Consider the following 26,215-nt stretch of genomic DNA (forward strand, 5'->3'; position numbering starts at 1 on the left):
CCACTCTTGCTAAAGTATCAAAGTAAGTGGTGTCCTCAGTGCATTAGTCACTTGATTTTTTTTTTTGCGGTTTAAACATCCATTTTCAACAAGCTCAGGGCCTTCAAAGATGGGATACTCACAAGCTCTCCTCAGGCACTATCACACTCATAACCAAATTACAGGCCCATGTATGTCGTTCCTCCTCTCATTCCCAGGACAATTTACTGTGTCTGACAGTGGGCTAATGAGCCACAGAGCCATAGTATTTCTCCTATCTGCAGTTTAGATCTGTTGCCATTAGCAATTGTGCGCACCCAACCTTTCAATCTTCTTAAAATGGAGATTGATGGATAAAGAGGCAGTGCAGGAAATGAGATTATTGTATGGACACTCATTACTGTTGCGGGGGTGGGACTGGAAAAAGGAGAAAAAAACATCTGGAAAAGTGTGTGTGTGTGTGTGTGTGTGTGTGTGTGTGTGTGTGTGTGTGTGTGTGTGTGTGTGTGTGTGTGTGTGTGTGTGTGTGTGTGTGTGTGTGTGTGTGTGTGTGTGTGTGTGTGTGTGTTTAGATATGAAAACAATGACAGGCCAGCAAGCAGATGCAGGGATTATCAACCCAAATTGACCAGGTTGACTGCTTTTTGTTTGCAAAACAGAGATACATAAACTGGTGTTCCTGTAAACACCAGCTACTCCAATACCACTTAACTAACCCCTACTTTCTTGAACCATAATGATGTGCACGCCATCATTAATGTGTACTGGAAGAAACTCAATAAAGCTTAGTAGGCCTATAAAGCGATATTTTTTACCACTCTAAAACTATGAAATGGCCTCATCTCTGGCAGGATCACAGTTTACTTTGGTCCTCATTAAGGCATTGAAGCGCCATCTAGTGCTCTTTAAAGGAATGAGACATTAGCAGACATTCATGTGATCAGAAGATTAACTGCAAATGTACTTCATATTATCCTTTTTAAATATACTTTCTCATCACAAATGAAAGTGTTGGTTGCAGGGTTCCAGTTTTAAAAGTTATAGGCCTATGAATAACAATGAAATGATGAAATGTTGAACTTTAACCATCATTCAGACAACATGGAAGACGGACAGAGGAAGGGCCCTGTCCTGCAGCTATAATCAAGCAAACCTTTCCTGAACTGGTTGCTTTGTTACCTTGCCATGCCAAACACAATGGAACTGTTCTTTACCTAGGCTACATAATGCATAGTATGACAGCACGTATAGCGACAGCAGTATATCACATGATGGCTCTCAGTGTTTTCCTTAACCCACACAGTTATGTAGGACATGTTGTATTATACATGTTATCATTTTGTATTGTTGACCTGTATGACACTCTAGCCAGATTTAAAGTTGTTGCATAACATGATGGACATATGCAGAAGAATTAAAGTGCTACTTATTTCAGTTGTTTTTCTCTAGAACAGCGGAACAATTTCTGCTTGAACAGCGACATCTATAGGTCAAACTGTAAATCGTTTTTTAAGTTTGAGGTATACTTATTTTCACTATCTCGAAACCATTTTCATCAATTATTTCTGTTATTTGGTATTCACAAAAGAAGAAATAGAGGACTATTAATTAAGTGTGTCGTGTTTTTCCGGGTAAACTAGTGTACATACGGCCGGGACGAGTCTGAGGGGCTCTTTAGGACCCTGCAGATACCCAACGAGAATCACGTGACACTGCTTTAGCGGGCAGTACGCCATGGCAGTACGTTGATGCCGTTAAAGCGCTGTATGCAGCATAGCTTCTCTAATATGAAGTAGAAGTTTAATACTTTCTGTTAGTGATGACTTAGTTTTAGCTTCACTTTTCGCAGCAAGGCAGCGGACATGGCTGCTGGTGTGTTACTCTTCGTTGCAGTAATCCTCGCCTGTTTATCTGCCAGTGGAAACTTGGTAAGAAAGAACCTGGAAGTTGACTTCTTGAATTAATAAAGTCACCTGATCACTCACATGTCTGTCATTTCTGCAATGTGTTTGGTTTTACCACTTAAAGTAGAAACAGTACACCATTTTATCTTTGTTTAATACTTGGGAAACTCTTTCAATTCAAAGATTATTCAGACAACAGATTACTCTTACATCTTTACTTCTAATACTTAAAAAATCCTGAATTCACCATATTACACTATGGCACATTTTGGCAATAGAACATTTGTTTTTATATTCTATAATATTAATCTAAATGTAAGAGGGACCAAGGGATGAAAGCCTTCACAATAAAATAAAAGTAAAACAATTAAATATGTACATCCCTTTTAAAATGTTGTTTACTAAAAGGAAAACAGTGAGTACAAGTAGGTCTTCCTCCACATTTAATTTAAGTAGGCTACAGTACTTGAGAACATTCTAGTTCCTTCCACCACTGATTGTATGTGATGGAAATTAAAGAGTGAATGCAGACTTCCACCTGTTTTTAAAATACAACTTAAAAAGAACATGCCATCTCTCTCAGGTGTCTGGAGAAAACTCCTTCTCTATAGACTACAAGAACAACTGTTTCCTGAAAGATGGAAAGCCTTTTCAGTACATCTCAGGCAGTATTCACTACTCCAGGATCCCAAGGTACTACTGGAAGGACCGACTCCTAAAGATGTACATGACTGGACTGAATGCTATCCAAGTGTAAGTTCAACACATCATATTTGTAAATACATCTTCTATTATGAGGTATGCTCTTTCTATTCTGTAAATTTACTCTGCCTCCACACAGATACGTACCCTGGAACTTCCATGAAGTGGTGCAGGGGGTCCAAAACTTCACAGGGGACCGAGATCTGAAGCATTTTTTGGATCTGGCTAATCAGACAGGTCTGTTGGTCATCCTGCGCCCCGGACCGTACATCTGTGCAGAGTGGGAAATGGTGAGAAATTGAACTTTTGAACAGCTATAGAAACAAAGTTAGTTCCCTATTTTGAAAAATAAGTTAAAACAAAAATGTTGTCTTAATATCAGGGTGGATTGCCAGCATGGTTACTTCAGAAACCAAATATCGTGCTCCGCTCAGCTGACGCAGGTATAATATGCACCTACTGTTTGTTTCCTTTTGTCTTAAAAAAAGCAACAAAATATTCCATTAATTAGCTTTTTCTTGTCATACAGATTATGTCCAGGCAGTCAGCAACTGGCTTTCTGTTCTTCTGCCCAAAATGAGGCCGTGGCTGTATATCAACGGGGGAAACATCATCACTGTCCAGGTAGAGCGTTCTGTTGCTAAGTTTATAAGTTAGTAATTCAATATTGATTTGAATTTCAATTGATGATGATTAATCACCTTCTTGGACTTCAGGTGGAGAATGAATATGGAAGTTACTTTGCTTGTGACTACAACTACATGCGTCACCTGCGGGCACTGTTTCGCTTCTTTCTGGGAGAAGACACAGTCCTGTTCACCACCGATGGAAACACAGACAAGGAAATGAAATGTGGGACTCTGGAGGGATTATATGCTACAGTTGACTTTGGAACAGGTCGGTACTGTGTCAAAAATAATCAACCATAATAACATTGTTTACTTTCTGAAGTTATTCATGCGCAAAGATGTAATTTGTACAATTGTTCCCCTCATACAGACACCAACATAACCAATGCCTTCGACAGGCAAAGGAGGTTTGAACCTCAAGGTCCACTGGTTAGTTACACATTGATCCACAGATTTGAACATGCAGTATTAACTCATCAATCTGAGCATATGGTGTAAACGTATTTCCAATTTATGCTACAGGTGAACTCAGAGTTCTACACTGGCTGGTTGGACCACTGGGGGGATCAGCATGTTGTGGTTGATGCTCAGAAGGTCAGCATAGTGCTAGCAGAAATGCTAACATTAGGGGCCAACGTCAACATGTATGTCTCCTCTTCTCTGTAAACACTTTCCTGGCATTGTTCTATATTTTGTTATTGTCATCAAATCACATGGATATACATTATTGCCAGCCTTTTCCTTAAAATGAATCACTCAGCAGTTAAATATAGAACTGCTCCCATGAGGTGAATAAGTTCCATGTAATGAGCTCAGGTTTCCCCCGCTAAGTAACTCAGTCTACCTCTCTCTTATCAGGTACATGTTTGAAGGAGGCAGTAACTTTGGTTACTGGAATGGTACGTGTTTTGGTTTTTCATAATCAGTTGGATAATCTCAGTTGAACACACGATTTTGATGGATATTAAAGCTCAGTTTATGATGCGTTCATCTCTTTGTAACTCCCTGAAGGTGCTGATCACGACACGAGGTTCCGCTCAGTAGTGACTAGTTATGATTACGATGCCCCGCTGTCGGAGGCAGGAGACCCCACAGAGAAGCTGTTGGCCATCCGAGACGTCATTAAGCAGGTACCACTGATCGAACCGCCACCCACTGAGGTTCATAACATTGGTTCATATGTCTAACATATGACGAATGCATCGCTGTTCTTTCCACAGTTTAGAGATATTCCCTCTGGCCCCATGCCACCAGCAACTCCCAAGTTTGCCTATGGCTTTGTGACCCTGAAGAAGGTAATATCATTTCAGCTTTTAAAGAGCAATAAGCATGTAGAGACACAAAGGTTGTAGCTGTTAGATTATCAAGCTCTATCAGATGTTTTGTGGCAGGTGATATTGCCATATTGCTTCCGAGGAAGAAATATGACGTATAACTATAACTTCAAAACTTTTATGATGTTAACATGAAGGCTACATCGCATAAACTGTAAAAACCTCCTAGTTACGTTACAAGAGATGTGATAGAGCACTCAACTTAATGAACTCTGGTCTATAATTTGATAAGGTGCCGACGATTTTGAAAAAAATTGGCATTCCTTTCTGGACTAAGTTGAATTTGAGCTTTCAATCTCCTCAAATTGTATTTGCCGTCCTAAAGTTTAACAATTTAAATCCCTCCCTTTTTATGTGTGTTTCTTTAATTAGTTTTAATACTGTCAGTTATTTACCAATAACCAAAATGAAAGGAAAAAAAGTGTGAAGATGCCAGAGGTTGCCGTAGTTAATCTCAACTCTTTCCCAGGTTGGCAAAGTCAGCGATCTGTTGAACACCATCTCACCTGCCGAGCCGGTGAAATCGCAGCATCCTCTGACGTTTGAAGAGATGAAGCAGGTATGGTGTAGGTCTGAAGGCCACAATAGAGGAGGGGGGACTAGTGCAGTAAACCTCTTGAAACATGCAGAACTTCTAGACTGTTTGTGTCTACAACTTGTCATGTCTATTGTGTGCAGAACTATGGATTTATGCTGTATCGGACCACGCTGCCCTGGGACCTCTCCAAGCCCACGCCACTTATCTCTCCACTGAATGGGGTTCATGACCGTGCATATGTGTCCGTCAATGGGGTAAGCCTTTACAATGATCTTTTGTTGTCTAGCCAATCAGATTTTTCCGTTCAGGTATAGGGAAAACACAAGTGATTGTTTACAAAATCTTGTGGAAATTCCGATTCTTACTCATGATGTGTGTGTCCGTGTGAAAAGGTTTTCCAGGGTCTGTTGGAGAGAGACACTGTGCTGGTGATGAACGTCACTGGACAGCAGGGGGACACTTTGGACATCCTCATTGAGAACATGGGCAGGGTGAACTTTGGCAGCAAGATCAATGACTATAAGGCAAGAAAACAATGTCTAATCCCATATCTTTTGTATTGGTTCCCACAATTACTTCTTCATTTTGTTGTCTTTACTCTCACATTATTTGGGGTTCCACAAACCTCAATACTGTCTTGGTAAAACTCATAGTAATCAATCCTTTGTTTTGTGTGTGTTTTGGCCTCAATAAAGGCCAGCAAATAAAAAAGTATTGATGTAAATAATCACCTCTTAGCCTCAAACTAAGCCTGCATACTTGAAAAATAGTCACTAAATATATAAAAGAACCATCATTTTTTTTTTTTTAAACAACACAATTATAAAGTTGTATAACAATAAGAGCCCCTCGAGTGCTCAAACTCTCATAAAGTGAAAGGATTCAAACAATGTTCTCCGTACCAGTTTTTCTCCAATTAAAGTTATACAATGGAATCTCTTGCTATTACATAACCAACACATGAACGTTAGGATAGACAGCCATAAAACCAGTGATAGTCGCTGATAGTTAGGGTTGGTCACAAACCACAATGCTTTATGAAACATGACATTAGGTGTAATCAAAATGTGCTTACACAAAGTGTTAGATGGTAAAGACTGTTTGTATTGCAGGGCCTCGTGAGCAACCTGTTCCTGGGGAAAGATATCCTGACTGACTGGCAGATCTACCCTTTGGACATCGATGGAGCCATCACCGGTAGCTGGCCTCATTCAGACAGTGGAAAGTCCTCCCCTGCCCCTCAGAAAGACCCTTCAGTTGGACCAGTTATCTACATGGGGACTCTGCAGCCCAACGGCCTTTCCTGGGACACCTTCCTCAAGCTCAATGAATGGACAAAGGTAACAATTTTGTTTCCTATGTTGGTTTACCTTATGATTACAGTGATACATTCATTTTTTTTTTTTTTTAAATCAGGGTCAGGTTTGGATCAATGGTATGAATCTGGGACGATACTGGCCAGCAAGGGGCCCCCAGCAGACTCTTTATGTTCCCGGACCCCTGCTCAGCACCACCCAGCCCAACAACATCACAGTGCTGGAACTGGAGCGGGCCCCAGCTCACCTACAGGTGCTCTTCATGGACCGGCCTCAGCTCAATGTCCTTGCTGAAAAGCCTTAACAGAGCACAGAGGGGGGGGGGGGAGTTCACAAAGAATGTATTGCGGCCACCGAAAGCTCCATCTTCTACACCCGCCATCTGTCCTTTATCTAGGTTCACAAAAGATATTGCGCCAACTAACAATATTACAGCACAAATACGGCCATGCATATTTAGCAGCCGAGTTTAATTTGCCTTTTTCTGCAGAGGGAGATGGAAATAATAATCTTAAATGGTTTAACGGTTTAAATGAGGCCTTCTTTTTTTATTCCCCTTTGAGGGTGCTTATAGAAGTAAGCTGTTTGTTTTTGTCCGATTTACACATGCCTTTTGTGGATCTGTCCCAAAATATGGTCTCTACATTCAGCTGTTGGAACACAAATATTGCCACTTGTGCCTTTGGAAAAATGACAGTGATAAACAAGCAGTATTCATTATTTTTATTATATTTGCTTTTGAACCTTCTCCAAAAGGTGCAGATACTGTGAATAAAGAGTACATTTATTACAAGTTGGCATACAGTATCCAGTTGTCTGAGATCATTGCCAAAAAAAAGAAAATATTTAAAATGTATGTTTGGTATTTGAAAATGAAACGAGCACCCGGCATGACAGCCATATTAGATTTCAATGCTGCATCGACGCTGCACAAATCCACTTCTGGTCTTGATGAGGTAGCTCTCTCACATTTAAGATTTAGTGTTCTATGGTTCTATTATTCTTTATGGTTGTTAGGTCTTGCCTTGAACTGTGTTGGCTTTACGGTGTTCCTGGACACAGCGAGGGGTGCAGAACGAATACTCCAGGTACTGAAATGGGACCTTCTCAAGCAGAGACTCTCCACACGACCAGCACCTCCTGGGCACAAAGACAAACAAAAAAGCACAGCAAATTTAGGTGACATTTATATATTTTTTTTTTTTAAAAAGCACTTTGATTTGAGCATAGAGGCAATCTAGGTCCTCACCAGTGTCTGATATACCAGCCTTAGGAGAAAACTACTCGACATACGTGTTCTAGTACATAACTCAATGAGGGCGCTCTTCTATAGCATGGACACCATACATACAAGCCAAAGAAATAGGAAATAACAATAAGGCATATTAACAAAGCACCTGTTAGATCAGCCATCATTATTTCCAGTAATGTAAATGTAGAAGCCCCTGCTAAATCAATTAGAGGATGGCTCTAGCGGACTCACTTGACATTGGAGACTCCTGAGGCAGCTACTTGCTCTGCTAACCTCTTCTCAGCTGCCAGAGCTCTCTACAACCAAGGAGAAAACCGTTAACACCTCGAGAGGTTTAATCATACCATGAACATCAGTGATAAACTGAGAATAACTCACCTTTTCCCGATCAGTCAGAGATGCAAACCTCTTCTTTTCCTCCGCCTCCAACTCTTGTTTCCTCTTTTCTTCCTTCTGCCCTTTTTCTCGCTGTTTTTTTATCGCGTTTTGTGCCTTTTTCTTTTCTGCCTTTTTGGATTCAATCTCTGCTGTAAGCGGCCCAGGGACCTTGAGGTGTGCAAGTGTTAAAAACAAGTGCTCTTTTATTTGAAATGGGGTACATGTATAAAGGTTAGCGTGGTACTTTCTTACCTGTGCCTTGCTGTAGTCATATTTGTCAGGATTCTCACCCATGTATTTGCGAAAGACATTCCTTGTGTCTTTGTCAGTGGCGACAATATAAGGGGGCTGCCCTTTGTTGTCTCTGTAAAGGAATATTGCAGAAATTATGTTATCACTTTCGCAAATGATAACACTAAGATTGTACCTTTACTGTAATTATATTATTTAATATACCTGCAAGCTGGGTCTGCCCCTGCGTCCAGGAGCAGCCGGACCACCGCCTTCTGGGCAGCTGCTGAGGCCACATGCAGCAAAGTGAACCCCGAGGAGTCGAGGGGCTTATTAAGGAGCGTTAGAGGACTTTGCACATCAAGAGGGTTGTTCTCCTGCTGCTCTTGACTCTCTGACGTTTCTCCAGGTAGCTGAAGGAGTCTACATAGAGCGTCTACATCCCCCACCTTACAGGCTGTAAACACTTCGTCCCTCAGGCCATACTCCGAGGAATCATCAGCATTTTCTACAGACACAGAGAGATAAATAATACCTTTCTCAAACTTTACAGCTGTGGCAGGTTGTACGATTGAGGAACAGGTGCAACATGATAAACAATAGTATTTAGGAGTACATATTTACCTTCCAGTTGTTTTGTACTCTTTGCTTTCCTCTTCCTCTTGTTCTTTGATTGCGTCTCTTGAGGGGTGTCTTCGACTGGTGTATCCTCTGGGACTTCCTCTGGAACTTCCTCATCTGCCTCTATGTTACTTAATTCTGTCAAACATGGAGTTGAAATGTCATAAACCTTGCGGAATGTGATGTGAAGTATTCCTCAGGTTTCTAAAGCAGCTACATCCATCTATGTGACATTACACTGGAGCAGACCTACCCTCAATAGGCAGCTTGGGTTCCTCCTTTTTCCTCCTCCTTCTCCTCCTGTGCCTGGAGGGACAGATTTCATACTCTCTAAGGTCCAGAGTTCCTATGGTCTGCTCCACCATCTCCAGCAGGATCTCTCCACCCTCTTCTTCATCAGAGCTATCATGGTTTTCTTCCGCTAATGCCAAGAATAAAGTTGAACAGAAAGTAAATCTCAAATCATTATTGTAGGGGTATTTGTGCCATGGTATTTTGTATATAGTCCAATAGAGTGCAGGCCCACATTGTACATGCTTACCTTTCTCTGGACCTTTATCTATTTGTGCAGTTCGTTTGAGGGATTTCTTCCAGGCCTTCTTAGAAGGACTGTAGACTGCAGTCATGTCTGTGTCTTTTGCTGCAACAAGATATTTAGCAAACAGTATTGATTATACCCTGTCTGTATGAGAATTAGTAGATAACATGTCATTATTCCAGAGATATAATTCAGCTTACCGTAAATATGGACAGTTGAAAGCACATCATGTACCCTCTGTGCCTCTCGAAAGGTTGCCCTGCGTGTGGGAAAGGGGAGGGTGTGGATCCTGCGATCTTTTTTGTCCAGCGGAGCAGCACGGCCTCCGAAAAAGGCGCTTTTATTGTAGCTGGGTGCTCTTACAAATATGGCAGAAGCCTCCTTTAGGTGTTCAGCCCAACAGACCAGAAGATCCTGTATCTCCTGCGAAAGGTTATACAAAACATTAGCGTGTGCACATGAAAAACTTGATCCCGCACATTTTAATTGTGTGTGCAGAAAAAAACTCAAGAATGGACTAAGCCAACATATTTCACTTTAAAACATTAGATTTGTTATCATTTATAAAACGCTCTAATGGAAACATTGACAAATAATAAATGGAACCGTACATGTAACAGCAGAATTGTTGTTATCCATTTTTGGGAATTATCCTACACTAAGTATTTGATCACTTTAAACGTACCTTTGAGAGTAAGGAAACTTTATAAAAATTCTTATTCAGAATAAGCAGCGCCAATGCTATATAAATGTGGCTCACAAAAGTAAGCACAGTTGTCAGGAGGATGGCTACCCTCACCAGAACTGTATTGGTTCTTTAGCTAAATGTATGTTTTTCAGCAGAAAGCACCATCAGTTTCATGGATGATCATTATAAGCCATGTGACATACAGCACAGTAACATCAGCTGTTGGTGAAATATTTGTCTCTTATTTTTTACTATAATCTTACCTTGACTAGCGCCGCCTCATTGTATCGCCTCAGAGCAGCTCCTGCAGATTTGGGCGTGTGGCTGCGGTTCTGAGAGTCTCTGAGTCCCTGAGCCGTGCCTCGCTTCGCTCTCACTGTGTATCGGTGGAAAGTCTTGTGCTCAAGGACTTCTTTTCTGTACAAATAAATACATTGTGTTGGGCTAATGCTTACAGATTTCCTTTTCATTCCAACCCTGGTGTGTAATCTCAGGTGCTGAAAGCAAACAAAACAAAAAAAACTGTCCACTCACCCTTGGAATACAGCACCAGCAAAGTGGCCTCCACCTGTCATGAGAATTACCCACACAGTGTTCTTACTTATGGCCTTCAGGAAGATCGCTGCATCTAGCTCATCATTTGACTGAAATATTTAGACAGAACATGAATTAAAATAAAAAATCAAGTCTCTTAATACACATCACAAACCGTACGGTACTTAGTGTACCTGCTGCTCACCTTTCCCTTCAGAATGCAGCGGTACACTGATAGATATTGTTCGGCTGAGTTCTGGAAAAACACCTTGCTGGAGTGCCGGCCATTAAACAAACTGGTTTCAACTGAGCTCTCATTATCTGTGCCAGTGACGTTGCTGCTCGTTCCCCCACTCTCACTATCCGAGTCGTCTTCATCTGAATCGGACTCTGAGCCTGAGATACTTGACATGTCTCCTGTAAAGCAAGAACGGAAAATCAAACAATTGTAACAAACAATACAAGAAACCATCGCTTTGGACTTTGGTTTTACGGACTTTGGTTTTCTTACCAGCTCCGGTCTTCCTCTCAAACTCCTCAGCTGTTACAGGCGGCATTCCTGAAATCTTTAGTCTCAAGTTGAAGCGATGCCAGTCAAGCTTGTAGTGCTCAGTCTGTTTAGAAGAAAAAAAAACATGTTTTACTCAAATGATAACCCATACTCCAGTGCAGTATTTAGTACATTAACAGATCATTATTTAAGTGGTAGAAAGCCTCAATAGACAAGAGTTTGTAGTTGTCTGTTACCTGTTCCTCACGACTGATAAAAAGGCACTTGCAGGCTGAGCAGACCATCTTATCTGACACTTCTCTAACCAGACTGGACTCCCGCTGTCTGTCATCCTCTGGGGATCTGTCTTCCAACTCTTGAGAGAAAAAAAAACAAAGTTAGGTATCAAAACAAACAGAAAACTAAGGTATTTTACTTGTTTTTACAACAGAAACCACAGCAACAGTTCACACATACTGTCTGAGACTGGATCAGTGTTGACAGCCTGCTTCAGGATGGGGTTCACTTCTCTCAGCCCAATGAAAGCCTCATCCTCTGGGCTCAAGTGAAAGATGGAGTGATGCTCGTAACTCGTCGTCATTGTTGTTTTTAAAAAATCACATCACCTGCAAAGTTAGAAAAATAAAAACAGATAAACATTGTCCATTTATCCTCAATAATTAACTGTATTAACCTGTTGTTATGAGCTTAGTTAAGCTCTGACAACATTACTGTAATAACCTGGCGTACAAAAAACAGTTTGATTATATCCTGAAAGCTAACGTTATCTTAGCTGATGTAACTGTGACCATCTGCTCTTTGAACCACACGTGTAGTGACTAATAGTAGCCATTATCTTCATTTAACGATGTCTACGTTCTTCTACTAGTTATAATAGTGTGTTACAACTAGTGGAAGTTTCAATTAACTCACTTAAAAATAGCAAACACTTACCATAAAAGGGTGTCACGGAGAGCAGCGCTAACGATGTGTTGCCTTGCATTTCCTCATGACATATCTACGGAAGCCCGAGAGCGTCAAAACCGCAAACGAGAAGGCGTCCACAGAGCAAAGGTTGAAAACTCACTTATTGTCCCAACAGTCTGTGGTGAAATACAAATACGTTCACTTAATAACTTTGTACAGAAAAATATTATATTCACTTTATATTTTTTGAAGAACATTTAAATGTTTCTCCTTTAAATGTTGCTTTGCATATTTATTTACAAAATATAAATCAACTAAGAAGATATAATTAATTATATATATATATATATATATGTGTGGCCATGTATAGATTACATTGTGTATTGTACTCACTTGTATATTTGTGTCTGTATTTATTGGGAGGTTTCTGATACACCAGCCAACACTGGCTTTTTAAACTAATACATCTTCTTTATTTTTGACATATTCTACTGCTGAATGAAGTATTTTGACGGTGGGAGGAAAAGGTACACATTTATTAAATAGGAGCGTTTGTGAGACAATATTAGAACAGAGACTTTATTAGGTGCAACAACAAATATATACAACAATTCTAAATATCAAATGCAATAAAAAAAATAGGCCTGTAATCTGTAAACATTATAATTTTGATTCACTTGGATTTCCTTTGGTTTCTCTTTGATCTGGTGGTTGGAGTTTGAATCAAAGCTTGTGCTGTGGTAAAGGAAAGATAGAATATTATAAACTACTGTTATTAAATACAAGTTAACCAGATTGTAGACACTCTCCATTCTCTCCTTACCAGCCATATTACGAGCTTTTGCCTCTGCCAGACGCTCTTTCACCTCCAGGATTTCAGCAGCGAGGCTTTTTGCCTTGTTTGTGATGCGCTCGCTCCTTTCCTGCAAATCATTCCTTTGATTTTTGAAAGATAATAAATATAGTCAAATCATTCTGTTATAGGTCATCAATTTAGGTTTATCCAAAGTTGCTCTGCCTATGCTCATAGAACAACACATTACCTGTCTGCAGAGGCTTGACCATTCAGTTGTTCAGAAAGGTGCTTTTCGTCTTGCAGCAGATGACCAAATGTCACCAATGCATCAACAACTTCATGTTTTTCAACCATCAAAACCGCTCTCTTCTTCATTTCTCTCTTGCTGCAAATCAGAACAAGACTCATTAAGCAAATATAAACACACAATCAATAATGTATAGTAGTATGTAATGTAGTGTTGATTCATCCTTTAATAAAACTACAAGCTGTTGTGTAGCAGGTATGGATATTTAAGAGCAATTCAGGTTGATTGTGTACAAATAAATTAGTGTCCCTTTCCTTAAAAAACACATTGAATACACCTTGTTCGTGGCAGACATTGTGACACTGTCAAAGCAGTAATAGAATAGCTATGATAAAAACCATACTTTTTGGACAATTACTCAAACCAAGCTATTATTAATTTAAGCAGTTTGTTTCCCTTCTGCCTTTTCTGCAATGAGTCAAAATGTTCCTGTGAAAAAAGTGTAATTGACAGGTTGCTGTGTCTTTACATTTGGTAAGCATATTGCATACTATGAGTGCATAATTACCAGAGATGGAAAATAAAGATATTACACTCAATTAACACAAATCATCTTTATAAAGTAAGTTAAGGGCTTGCCCTTGACTTAACTTTCCTGAAAACCACTTGCCGTTTCAATTATAATGCATTTGATTTTTAAATAAAATATAACCATGATGATGAAATGTTTTCTTGTGTGAAGTTGTTGCTAACTTGGTAAAAACAAAATGGGCATATCAAAATAGTGAGAGAAAAAACACTGAGTGACGTATCCTACAACGTCACAGGGAGGCCTCAGGTGGACAAACGGTTTAATCCTGGGAGACTAATTTAAACTTCAACAAACTAACGTAAAATACTTGGTCAAAAGTAACGTCAGGCCTACCAGTGAATTATGTCTTCCTCGGCACGCAGTCTTTTCTGCTGGACATCCACCAGTTTGCGTTTGTTTTCTTGGATGGCATGCTGTAGCTCTCTGGTCTGCCGCTCCTGCAATTCAACGAGAAGTCACTTACAACGGTAACATACTATTTATCCAACGTCAATACTATCATTTAGGCAAGTTGTCAAAGCAGTTTCTTTATATAATGCCATTATTCTTTGAGATGTGCAACTTTAGTATAACGTATTTCGATGTAGCCTACGACATCAGACCTTGCTAATCAAGCTAACTTTAACTAATTAAGCTAGCTAACGTTAGCTTCAATTTACCCTTGAATTTCCATTTTGCGACATAAGGGAAGGTTTAGAAAAAGCGGTCATGGTATGTGTAAGAGCAGAAGTAAAAGCCCAATTCCAAAACACTCCCACTACGTGACGAAGTGAACACCGTCTGTAGTCACACCTGAAGTTAAACAGCCGCGTTCACACTGCGGTACTTTTCCCACAAAGGTTCATGCGAACTTAGTGATCGCGTTCACACCAAAAAGAGCCGGTACTAAAAGTAGTTCATGCGAACCTTTTTACCCCCTCGAAAGTCCCTGCTAGAAAGCAGGGACTTTCGAGAGAAAAGAGCTATATTCCTGATTGGCTGGGCGAATTGCAAACCACGCCCCGTAAAACTCCCAAAAAGTTTGGTGAAGCCGCCATTTTATTATCCTCGCATTAGCATTATTAGCATTAGCCCAGCGCAGAAACGCAGAGAGACTAACTTATGGCAACACAAAATAAAACATGGGAGCGGTGGAGATGAGGAGGTGTCGGCGTTCTGGCGATTTACTCGGAAGGCTTCAGTAGAAGCTGCTGGGAGTCCCAGCAGCTTCTACTGAAGCCAGTCCCCAACTCCGACTTCCGGCCGGGGACTTTGGGCGGCAGTATACGCCGTGAAGTGGGTTGCGGCCTGCCAGTAAACCCAAAGCAGAAGAAGAAGAAGTGACGTCAGCGGCTTCATTTGCCTAATCCACCCCCAGGGACTTTTTCTGGTGTGAACGCGATCTGTACTTAGTTCATGCGAACTAAAGAGTTCGCATGAACTAAGTTCGCATGAACCTTTGTGGGAAAAGTACCGCAGTGTGAACGCGGCTGTCACTTCTTTCGGGTGGAGGGTGAAAGCGCAGCAAGCTTTGGGACGAACTACCCTCTCTCCAGTAGAAACAGGGAATGCCTTAAAAGTTGTTTGAAATCAGCCTCTCCTGGACAAAAAATAACAAAAATAAAACTCAAAAATCTTTGGTGGTCAGTTTACAGTCCCTGTACACATACAACACTCTATAAGACACGAGTATATGCTCCGTAAAGAAAATACGAGTTGGACCGGTCACCCGCTCCACTCAGTGTAATCTGTCTGGCAGGCGCAATGAAGTGTCAGCGCATTTTATCAATCATAACTCGCTGAATACAAAACTGATTTTCACGGGGGGGGGGGGTTTCTGCAAACGTCATATATGTAGGCATGATACCGGACACATGATTCGGCGTATTTTAATATTCATAGTAGGCTTAACAGCAATAGAATATTCTGGTATTTGATAGCCTATGTTATGTATGATAGGTATTTTGCAAAAGACACACGATATATAATATATACACACACACACACATAAAAAAACACTAATGGTCTATATATGATAGAGAAGCATATTGTGTAGGCCTATACTCAGCTATTTTAATAAGTTGAAAAATGAAGAAACAATAATACATTATACATAGACAGAAGTTATATATCAGTAAAAATGAATATCTGTCATAAAAAATGAAAATGTACTTTTACATCTATATAAAAAATGTAAATGTTCAAGTTAAACACAAGAACATGACACCACCCCGCCCAAACCATATTTACACAAAGTTGCTCATGACACCCGAATGCCCCGTGCATGCGGCTCCTCCAAAGCATGACTGAGAACCTCTTTCTCATATCTTTGTCTTTGGGAAACCATCAAAATAAAAACGGGAGATTTGAGAGTCAACACAAAAACATTTTAAGAAGGAGGTCAAGCTTATTTTCTTCCTTCTTCTTCCTAGATAGATTAGATTAGATTTTAGATTTAGATTAGGACCCTTTGTGTTTCAGGTGACAAAGACTTCGTCAGGTAATATGCAATGGGAGCCTTCCAATGTCCGTGTAGGCCAACCACCATGAACACAAGAGCCTCAGTAGCAGTATCGGTCTCATTGTTTCATCACCCATGTCGACAAAACCAGACATTGACTGGTTATGTGGATTATATTGCACATGTTTTCTGATGGCCATGTCATCCAACATGAGTGAAACACATCCATATTTAGCCTGGTCGTCCTGGCATCTTCTCTCCAGCATATCCAGCATCATCTTGTTCAGGCCAGGCTTGCCATCCACCGAACACAGCCACCTGTAAAAAAATTGAGAAGTAGCTATTTAACGTACTTGCAACCGTAATTTCCAAAAATGAAATTGAACAACATTAAGACTACCTTTTTGTTGTAGTCTCTCTGAGGTATTTGTATGCCTTTGGGCCATGTAGATGGAGTGTGAGGGCAAGCTCTCTGTGGTCCTTTGAGTACTCATGGCCCTGCTTTGCCTTCAAGTCTATTTGAAGATCTGAAATTGTATGAGAAAAAATTAATAAGTCCCCTTCATATAATAACAAAGGAGTTTAATAAAGAGTGTAAGAGTAAGATGTACATGAATTTCAAAGTGCTAATTTCATCTTACCCGAGTAGAAATCAAGCCTCTCTTTGAGTTCTTCATTAATGAGGTTCTTTTCCCTCAAATCCCCCAAAAGAGTCCTCACTGTGGTCTCTGCCCTCTTTTCTCTAGCCATGGCATTCTTCCTCTCTCGCTCGAGACTCTCCACTCTTGCTAAAGCTTCATTGAGTCTGGCCTTAAGAGCAGTAGGAGAAGCAGGCGAGACATCGCTATGATCCTAGAAAGAGGGATGAACATGGTTTGAGTGATGTTTCACTTCACACACATCACTTTGACACAACTAGAGTATGGCCCACATTATTTCTTATAGTCATCACCTGTCAAAGCCACTGCCAGCATCGTGTGTGTGTGTGTGTGTGTGTGTGTGTGTGTGTGTGTGTGTGTGTGTGTGTGTGTGTGTGTGTGTGTGTGTGTGTGTGTGTGTGTGTGTGTGTGTGTGTGTGTGTGTGTGTGTGTGTGTGTGTGTGTGTGTGTGTGTGTGTGTGTGTGTGTGTGTGTGTCAGGAATGCATGTTCAACATGTCTTCAATTGTGTGTGTATGTGTTTATTTGTGAGTGTGTTTAATATGAGTGGCAGCAAACAAGAGAGATTTTACTTTGTCTAGGACCATTATGAATGATGTTGAAAATAGAAATACTCACATCATTAGGCTGAGGTTGTGAGTGTGAGGTTGAAGCTTCTGGGTCGTCCTGAGGGGCCACAGACAGGCTCTCTTCAGCTTTTCTGGAAGTAGACGTAGTCCTGCCCTTTTCTGGCTAAAATGAAAAAGCAGAATACTACACACACACACACACACACACACACACACACACACACACACACACACACACACACACACACACACACACACACACACACACACACACACACACACACACACACACACACACACACACACACACACACACACACACACACACACACACACACACACACACACACACACACACACACACACACACACACACACACACACACACCACCCTGCCCTGTTATTGATAATAGAATATTTACATTTATGAATGCTAATAACCTTATGATACACCTACTCTTTGGAGGTGAACCGGGAAGCTGAAGATGGAGGGAATAACACCATCTCTGAGTCGGACAATCTGTCCTGTCCTGTCAAACTCGTCCTGCTTACAATGCTCACTGCAAATCACGGATGACTCGCTTGCAGTGAACCCTTCCCTCCTCAAAGCAACTTCCCACTTCTTTCTCATATCTTTGTCTTTGGGAAACCTTCAAAATAAAAACGGGAGATTTGAGAGTCAACACAAAAACATTTTAAGAAGGAGGTCAAGCTTATTTTCTTCCTTCTTCTTCCTAGATAGATTAGATTAGATTTTACTTTATTCATCCCACAGCGGGGACATTCACTTGTTACAGCAGCGATTTATAAAGTCTCAGTTCAGTTGGCCATGGAGATAATGTTTGCTGGCTACGATTTCGCTGGCGGACATCAATACAGTACAATAATATTCTATTTACAAAATACAACCAATTATAATGTTGAATCTTACTTGTGAAAAGTAATCCCCCGACCCCTGTTCGCAATCGTCCGCCGATTTGCACAGCAATATGCTGCACAGTGCTCTGGCATCTTGAAACCTCTGCTGTCTATGGGTAGAATGTCTGTAGGATGACCGGTCCAAGATGGCGGCCGTATTTCTTGCGCCCCAGCAGCCAATGCGGCGTCTACTCTTTATATGTCTATGGTTTGTAGGGGTGTGGTGTAGGGTTTTGGAACCCCTTCCGCCGCTTTAAATAGAGCACTTCCGGTGTTCGTGTCAGAGCCCGGATAGCTCAGTCGGTAGAGCATCAGACTTTTAATCTGAGGGTCCAGGGTTCAAGTCCCTGTTCGGGCGGTAGCTTTTTCTTTTCCACCACTATTTTAGGAAGGTGTACATCTCTATTTTTGTACGCTATTAACATTTGGAATTTGTGAGAGTAAATCATGTGATATTAGCAGCGTAGCAGCGTAATGAAGTAGATAGAAGATCAACACTCCTGGTATGTTTTTAAGACACCCAAAGACAAAAATTGCTCAATAACCTTTGCCAAACATTTAACCATTTCATTTAAAGCTAGTCATTGAAGTGAAGCTGTTATTACCCACAGTGAGACCTTACATTATCCCCAAGTTGGAGTTGTTGTTTGTGAAAGAATCAAACTAATTTTGGGATTAAACTAGCTCACAAACAAATAACAGTAACCTGGTAATTTACCTGAGATAATCATGGGTATTATCTATGGACAGTGATTGGGAACACCTATAAAGCTAGGAGTTTGTGAAGGTAGAATGGCAACAGTGAAGACCTATCAGACTGGTAAAGATGGAGCAGATTATCCTCTTGTGCCTGATTTCTACCTGTCTTTCGACTATACATGCTCAGGTAAGTATACAGGGGATTGGAGTGGGACTGCGTTGTAACACATTTAACAGACTGCAACAAAATTGCAAACAACGTTCTGTTTTTCTTTTGCAGAAACTTTTGTTCAGCCCAAAATGGGGCCCCATTGGCTATAAAGGTAAGTGCAATTTGGATTTGATCTAATGTTAATATGTTATAGCAGTGATAATGCACCAGCTGACGGCAAATAATTTTTCAGAACATGATGACGATGATAGGACAGCAATGGATGAAATCATAAAAGCTAATGAATTTCAAGGTAATTTGAAAACCCTTTACTTGAATTGTTTTGTAGTTAACACGACAAACAACCTCATCTTGCCATGTGTAAAAAATATATAATTTTAATTGATTTCTGTCTCAGCTTCCCGTCTCATAGACGGCTCTACCACTCTCAGAGAGGGAGACATTGCTGTTTCTTCTGGAAGGCGCTCTAAAGTTTGCTTTGCTCGTAGCTGCCTCTGGTCTAAGTCAGTGGATGGACATGTCTACGTTGCATATTCGCTTTCACCTAAATACTGTATGCTATTTTAGTTTTTTAAGTCTTAACAATTACCACACTTTACAGTAATTTTCATCTTAAATACATAGACTGTGAATGTGATGATTGAATAATTGTCTGTTCATTCTGTTTAAACAAATGCACAGCTGAAATGGAGACAAAGATGATAAAGAAAGGAATGGATGGCGTAGAGAAAGGAACCTGTGTGAGGTTTGTTCCTCGAACTCACCAGCGAGACTACGTTGAAATCCAGCCAAAGACTGGGTGAGAACCTTTGCTTGGAAACTATTAAACCTGCGATCATTGTTTGAATACATTTGGCAATTATAAAAGAGCCCCATTTTAAAACTTGAACTACAATTTAGTTTTGTATTTCTTCCTGTATGTTACAACACTAAACTCACTTCTTTACTGTAAGTTGTTTAATATTTATTGCTGTGTGTGTTAATCCAGGTGTTGGTCCTACCTCGGTTCGCGTGGTGGAAGACAGACTGTTTCTCTTCAGAGCCCTGACTGCCTCCGGGTTGGAGTGATCTCCCATGAATTCATGCATGCTCTGGGCTTTGTGCACGAGCAGTCCCGCCTTGACCGGGACAACTATGTCACCATCATGTGGCCAAACATTTGGAGGGGTAATTTCAAAGGGGCGGGAAGGGCGGTGTCATTGAGTAATGAAATCTCCACAAACGATTTATCAAAGCATATATTGAATTAACTGCATTTCTATAAACCTTTTCAAAACATAGATGTTCCACTTATTACATAAAAACAACAAAATAAAATGATGGTAAGATATTGTTTTTCGATTTCCAACAGATCGTTTGAGGAACTTTGAGAAATTCAAGACTGACAGTCTGGATTTACCTTATGACTATGGTTCAATCATGCACTTTGGAATGTAAGTAATAATTAAATGTAGATAACTCAATATATAATAATTTTGTTTATGAATTATGATGTTAAATGTCTATGTTTAGGTTTGCATATTCTCAGGATGGCTCCCCAACCATCATTCCTAAAAACAACCAGAACAGCAAGGACATAAAGCTGGGCCAGGCATCATCTCTCAGCCGCATTGACAAGATGAAAATCAACAAGCTTTATAAGTGTGGTAAGTACCAAACATCCTTACCAAACCTAGTAATTAAACATATTGCTAAATGGGCAGATATTTCCAATCACTTTTTTTGTGTCTCTTGGCAGGTACCACAGATGAATAGGACCAAACTGAATTGAGGCGATACAGGAATGTGTCGAAAGTTTATATAAAAATCTAATGTCAAATCATAGAAACAAATGTCAATAAAGATTGATTGAAGCTTTCTATCTGCATTTCCTCTGTATGTGTGCAGTCAATTTGTTTAAACAAGACATGTTTCTTATGTTTTAAAAGGGTTACAAAAGTGAGAAGAAGTCATTTAAATGCCCTTAAAACCAAATATACACTATATGTAATTTGATTAATCAATAACAGATGACTTAATTGTCAAGAAAATGAAATGTCATCCTACTTGCGTTGGACATGCTTGCATGCATAAAACTGCAGTAAAATAAATAAATTGACCAATTAAAGCATGGGTCATGTGATCACATTACACAATAAATAAAGTAGTATTTAATGTAATCAGCACACAAGCAATATACTAAAAAGACTCAATGTTATTCAACCGCCCAACATAATTCTTAAAGGTCTCCTATTATACTCTTTTTCATATTATAGGTCTTGGATATAAACAAAACATATTTCTGAAGTGTTTGGCTCGAAATACCAAACAGATTGTGCATTGTTTCAAAAGTGCTGATTCTCTGAGAGGGGTCTGCCTGCAGACCTCCACTCTCAGGACAGTTCCGGTGCAGACCTCCACTCTCAGGACACCTCCACCATAGATATATATAAACACTAGATGGCTCATGGGAGATTTTCCAGCGTAGCTGACTGGCCGCCATCTTGCTACAGTCAACAGTTACTCTGATTCGCGTTATGGTAGCTGTTTTAAGGTGAGTGATCTGCACAAAAATACTCTTAACTCGCTGAAATCTTGACTGATTTACAAACGGTTTGGTTTATTATAAACATTATTAGCATGGCTATGATACAGGATGCTTGTACATGTTGAAATTGCAGCTTTTCTTTGTGTATGTGGTTGTATTTATTAGCTGGCTAATAACAAGAGGCTGTCAGTGAGACCTAGTATTACAAAGTTCACCCAGCAACTTTACACCAGTGGGAGAGGCAGAACTGCTCTTTCTTTTCAACATAACTTAAGTTACACATGATTTCTTCCAAGTGGTTTGGCTTGTTAAAAACATCTTGCATTATGATACAGGAATTTGCTGGCTTTGTGTTTACAGAAGTACCTGACTATGCCGGACTTTTGTGCAGCCTACGGATGTTCCAATCGCCGCTGTCTGCAAACAAGAACCCGTGGGATCACCACATATGTTTATGTTTGCTCAGTCTAATAAACCCATAACATGGTTGTGAAAGAATACCAAAGCTGAGGCTGGACGATGATTGATTGTTGGTGCATATATTGCATAGGGGCAATATAGGGAACAATTTAAACAGTGGATTTTGTGATATATCAGCCGGGGTGAAACAAGACAAACCACAAATGAACTACAGAAGGACACAAAAGGACACATGGTACAGTTTATATTATTCTTGGTCTTTTTTCAATGACATATTTCAAAGGTTCTGGATTTGTTTACAAAACTAGGATGATATGAAGATCTCAAAAAGTAATTGTGATAAATGAGACAGAACTGGCCTGTCTGTGAGCACATTTTATGTTGGTTTGGTTCTTCTGATAAAGGTGTGAATATCTAAATAATATACCAACATATGCTATTGTCATTAGTTGTGTCCCTGTTCTTAAAGCTAAGGCATTGCTAAATTAACAACTCTTGGCTTACAGAGTGGTAACATGAGACCGATTTTTATATATAAAATATAAATGTATTTTAATTTTATAATTTATTTTAAATATTAACAATATAATAAAATAAATGGAAATATATACACCAGCAAATATTTTAAATATAAATACCTTGTGTGTGTGTGTATAGCTATTGCTTTATCTGATTAATGTTATTTTCATATGAAAGTCCATGATTATAAGTATGCAGTATCATAACTACATCTTTGATGTTTATAAAAAACCAAACCGTTTGAAAATTGGTTGAAAATTGAGCAAGCTATGGTTATTTAAATAGTAAACCATAATGTTATGAATGAGAGAACTGCCTGTAGCAAGATGGCGGCCAAAGTCATCTAGTGTTTATATATATCTATGCGTCACCCTACCCGATCGGTACTGCGCATGTGCGAGATGGTCCGGAAGTCCGGACGGCAACACCAGATGGACACTTGACACAGTGGCTTTTAGCAAAGCTCAAAAAGAAAAACCGAGAGAGATGAGTTATTGTTATTACAACGTGACTTCACTATTATTTAACAACTCTTTTTATTGGGTTCTTTTATTTGGGGTTAAGTACATTGTCAGAATAAGTGAGGAATGAATTTAACTTCTGTTAGACAGCTATCATACTGAATAAATATTTACTGTGAATGTATGCAAAAATGTATGGCATATGACAGAAGTTAAATTCATTCCTCACTTATTCTGACAATGTACTTAACCCCAAACAAAAGAACCCAATAAAAAGAGTTGTTAAATAATAGTGAAGTCACGTTGTAATAACAATAACTTATCTCTCGCGAGTTTTCCTTTTAACAATAACTTATCTCACTCGAGTTTTCCTTTTGAGCTTTCGAGTTTTCCTTTTGAGCTTTGCTAAAAGCCACTGTGTCAGATGTCCATCGTGGGTTGCCGTCCGGAGTTGTCCAACATGGCGGACCCTCTCGCACATGCGCAGAACCGATCGGGCAGGGTGACGGATCGGGTAGTGACAGTCTGCACCGGAACTGTCCTGAGAGTGGAGGTCTGCAGGCAGGCTCCCATGGATTCTCTGTCTATTACTTTAGATCAGGGATGGGCAAATGGCGGCCCGCGGGCAGCATGCGGCCCCCACCTCCTCTTTTTGCGGCCCTCAGATTAATTTATAAACAACGTAATTAATAAAAAAAAAAAAAAGTTTTAATATATTTTTAATTTGTTTTACTTGTAGTTCTGATACCGTCCACTAGACTCCTAGTTACGTCGCGAGCTGCGTACATGATTTCAAATACCGCAAAATAATCTGTGACGCAGTATTGTGTTTGTTTCCCGGGGAAACCCTCACAAGAAACACCGGCTGTTGTTATTCCTGCTGTGACGTTAAGTTGCCTCTTGTAATTATGCCTTTACAAGCTTAAAAGTTGTATTTATCATCTGAATTTGGCAAAACAAGTTTAATATTCTTAAAACCAAGACTTTGTTTATTTGAAATCAGATGAAAACAAACTGTCACGGACCCTGCCGTGTTATCTATGATTACTACGCTTTTCATTCATAATTTCAGGGGGAGTGGCGCTGAGGAACAGCAGAGTGCGGGCTGACAGGTGTCTGTGTTGACATTCCCATTATTGTGGAATAAGGGGAATGCAGAGACTGGCTACAAGTGTTTTAGGTTCAAGTTAGACAACTATTGTCTGGGTTAGTGTTCATGACTTCATGTTTATGTCATCTTAATGGTTAATCTCAATACACACACATTTCCCGTGCTTTCCAATAGTTTAAAATAGTTTTATTCCACTGTTTAATAACCTGTTCAATACAAACATGCCACTTGTAAAAATGAAATAACATTTCTGTGAACTGATATTTGTTTAGTGAGCTTATTAGAGGATGTTCCCTTTGATTGTAAAATGTCAATGAAGATGTCAGACTTAGTATATTTGTTAATAATTACATACAACACATGGCATTTTTGTGTGTGTGTGTTCCAAGTGAATCTGCGGCCCCCTGGTGGCCAGTACATCAATGATGTGGCCCCCACCACCATCAAAGTTGCCCATCCCTGCTTTAGATGAAAATAAGGTGCCACGCCCCTCTACGAGATATTTGGTTAAAAAGAACACTAGCCGCATTCACACCAAGTACTTTGCTGTACTTAGTTCCCAGCACTTGGTTCCCCCATGGAACTAAGAGCAGATGGCGTTCACACCGGAATAAGTCCCTGAGGGAAGATTACGCAAATAAAGCCGCTGACGTCACTTCTTCTTCTGATTTGGGTTTACTGGCAGGCCGCAAACCAGAGTTGGGGGAGAAGCCTTCAGAGTAAATTGCCAGAACGCCGATACCTCCTCATCACTCCACCGCTCCCATATTTTTTTTGTGTTGCCATAAATTATTCTCTCTCCGTTGGTGCGCAGGGATAATGCTAATAATGCTAATGCCAACTAATACTATGGCGGCTTCACAAAACTTTTCCGAGTTTTAGGGGCCGTGGTTTGCAATTCACCCAGCCAGAAATTGGAACTTTTTTCTCCCCAGAAAAGTACCTGCTCTCTAGCAGGGACTGAAAAGTTCTCATGAACTAAGTTCTCTTTTTGGTGTGAATGCAAAATCCCAGGAACTATCGGAACTAAAAGGGAAAAGTACGGGAAAAGTAATCCTGTGTGAAAGTGCCTAATTCAATTTAAAACCTTTAATTATCCAGGTAAAATCCCATTGAGATCAATGATCTCTTTTTCAAGGGAGACCTGCAGAACTAAGACCTAATGGTGCTCTAGGGGGAGATTCAAGTGATAAGGTGGGGGGTGTTACCTTGGTAGGTTATTGGCTAAAGGTTACACAAGCCAAAACATCGGTCTGACTTCATAAAGTGGCCAAAATCTGATCAGCTCATTTTCAGACAGGTTTTTATATAAATGGATCAGGACCAAAAGTGAGCGAATCTCTTTACACAGAGGGGACACATGTTCATGTATAGAAGACATGCAAAAGTGGATTTTGCATAATAGGTGACATTTAAATCTATTGTGCCTGAAGATACCGGCAAGCAAAACTCACTGAGCAAAGAGTAACTAGGGTCTGCAAGGAACTCATTTATGGTATGACAGCATATGAATGTATTCTTGAAACAATGCGCCCTTAACCCGAAATATTATAGAACTAATGTTCTTAAAGCACACGCAAAATGTCATAAACTTTCCTCAGTCTTTGCCCTTCAAATTGGCCCCTTGGTAAATATATAAATACACTTTGGTGAAGGATAAGGGTTAGTTTTTATATATTTACCTTCATGACAAAATTATTGTGGTCAAGCCAGTTATCAACTGATGGTTTATCGCAAAATCACTGGTTGCCATTACAGTCAGACACAAATTGCTGGTCTGTTGGACTTGGTGGACAGTTATTCTCCTGCTGTGTTGTAGCACCTTTAAAGAGTCTTACTTTCTAAAAGTGCTGAATCTTACATGCACTAAGTACGGGGCCCAGTGAAGGTCAGCATCAAGACCACCTCTTACGGATCAGCAGTGGACTTGAGTAAATTACACACGCTGGATGATGAGGGGTCTTAATCATGCTTCATCATGGAATAACTGCCCAATCAGTGCAGAGCTCTGGAGGAGAAGTGGGT

General features: G+C 40.1%; 5 protein-coding genes and 1 non-coding gene across 10 annotated transcripts; 3 read left to right on the plus strand and 3 right to left on the minus strand.

Moving 5' to 3' along the window:
- Nucleotides 1–1,706: 1,706 nt before the first annotated feature.
- glb1l (galactosidase, beta 1-like) lies at nt 1,707–7,206 on the plus strand. Its single transcript, XM_034109829.2, has 16 exons — nt 1,707–1,907; nt 2,467–2,636; nt 2,725–2,875; nt 2,968–3,028; nt 3,115–3,209; nt 3,302–3,482; nt 3,585–3,643; nt 3,737–3,858; nt 4,073–4,113; nt 4,226–4,344; nt 4,435–4,509; nt 5,018–5,107; nt 5,227–5,340; nt 5,479–5,610; nt 6,199–6,426; nt 6,503–7,206. Exons 1-16 carry the CDS (start codon nt 1,842–1,844, stop codon nt 6,704–6,706), a joined length of 1,908 nt encoding a protein of 635 aa, XP_033965720.1. The 5' UTR covers nt 1,707–1,841; the 3' UTR covers nt 6,707–7,206.
- ankzf1 (ankyrin repeat and zinc finger peptidyl tRNA hydrolase 1) lies at nt 7,111–12,193 on the minus strand. Its single transcript, XM_034109828.2, has 16 exons — nt 12,089–12,193; nt 11,612–11,760; nt 11,392–11,510; nt 11,156–11,258; nt 10,850–11,061; nt 10,645–10,754; nt 10,374–10,527; nt 9,623–9,845; nt 9,426–9,524; nt 9,138–9,305; nt 8,888–9,022; nt 8,489–8,771; nt 8,285–8,396; nt 8,033–8,200; nt 7,886–7,950; nt 7,111–7,542 (listed from the first exon to the last, which is right to left on the minus strand). Exons 2-16 carry the CDS (start codon nt 11,733–11,735, stop codon nt 7,416–7,418), a joined length of 2,202 nt encoding a protein of 733 aa, XP_033965719.1. The 5' UTR covers nt 11,736–11,760; nt 12,089–12,193; the 3' UTR covers nt 7,111–7,415.
- Nucleotides 12,194–12,632: 439 nt separating this feature from the next.
- On the minus strand, nt 12,633–14,707 carry LOC139435941 (uncharacterized). 3 transcript variants are annotated; one of them, XR_011645144.1, is made up of 5 exons: nt 14,603–14,707; nt 14,030–14,133; nt 13,105–13,242; nt 12,885–12,997; nt 12,633–12,796 (listed from the first exon to the last, which is right to left on the minus strand). XR_011645144.1 is itself a non-coding variant. In XM_071207030.1 (5 exons), the coding sequence occupies exons 1-5, from the start codon at nt 14,404–14,406 to the stop codon at nt 12,735–12,737; spliced, it is 468 nt and encodes a 155-aa protein (XP_071063131.1). In that variant the 5' UTR covers nt 14,407–14,481; the 3' UTR covers nt 12,633–12,734. The 3 variants fall into 3 exon arrangements, 1 of the variants encoding a protein (XP_071063131.1); XR_011645143.1 differs by lacking the exon at nt 14,603–14,707 and adding an exon at nt 14,489–14,582; XM_071207030.1 differs by lacking the exon at nt 14,603–14,707 and adding an exon at nt 14,356–14,481.
- hce2l2 (high choriolytic enzyme 2-like 2) lies at nt 14,077–20,977 on the plus strand. Of its 2 annotated transcripts, none has more exons than XM_034110150.1 (9): nt 14,077–14,163; nt 19,261–19,303; nt 19,385–19,444; nt 19,550–19,705; nt 19,834–19,951; nt 20,141–20,319; nt 20,504–20,585; nt 20,665–20,798; nt 20,891–20,977. In XM_034110150.1, exons 3-9 carry the CDS (start codon nt 19,411–19,413, stop codon nt 20,905–20,907), a joined length of 720 nt encoding a protein of 239 aa, XP_033966041.1. In that variant the 5' UTR covers nt 14,077–14,163; nt 19,261–19,303; nt 19,385–19,410; the 3' UTR covers nt 20,908–20,977. The 2 variants fall into 2 exon arrangements, with proteins under 2 accessions (XP_033966041.1, XP_033966040.1); XM_034110149.2 differs by lacking the exon at nt 14,077–14,163 and adding an exon at nt 18,586–19,167.
- Nucleotides 15,903–18,411, minus strand: LOC139435956 (THAP domain-containing protein 6-like). Of its 2 annotated transcripts, none has more exons than XR_011645163.1 (6): nt 18,295–18,408; nt 17,821–18,013; nt 17,413–17,547; nt 16,778–16,988; nt 16,537–16,663; nt 15,903–16,454 (listed from the first exon to the last, which is right to left on the minus strand). XR_011645163.1 is itself a non-coding variant. In XM_071207060.1 (6 exons), the coding sequence occupies exons 1-6, from the start codon at nt 18,372–18,374 to the stop codon at nt 16,172–16,174; spliced, it is 1,008 nt and encodes a 335-aa protein (XP_071063161.1). In that variant the 5' UTR covers nt 18,375–18,411; the 3' UTR covers nt 15,904–16,171. The 2 variants fall into 2 exon arrangements, 1 of the variants encoding a protein (XP_071063161.1); XM_071207060.1 differs by having other exon boundaries at nt 15,904–16,454; nt 17,413–17,526; nt 18,295–18,411.
- trnak-uuu (transfer RNA lysine (anticodon UUU)) lies at nt 18,567–18,639 on the plus strand. The gene has a single exon. It is a non-coding gene; the product is annotated as a tRNA-Lys (tRNA).
- Nucleotides 20,978–26,215: the final 5,238 nt, after the last annotated feature.

This window comes from Pseudochaenichthys georgianus, chromosome 21, assembly GCF_902827115.2.
Source record: "Pseudochaenichthys georgianus chromosome 21, fPseGeo1.2, whole genome shotgun sequence".
Classification (NCBI taxonomy): domain Eukaryota; kingdom Metazoa; phylum Chordata; class Actinopteri; order Perciformes; family Channichthyidae; genus Pseudochaenichthys; species Pseudochaenichthys georgianus.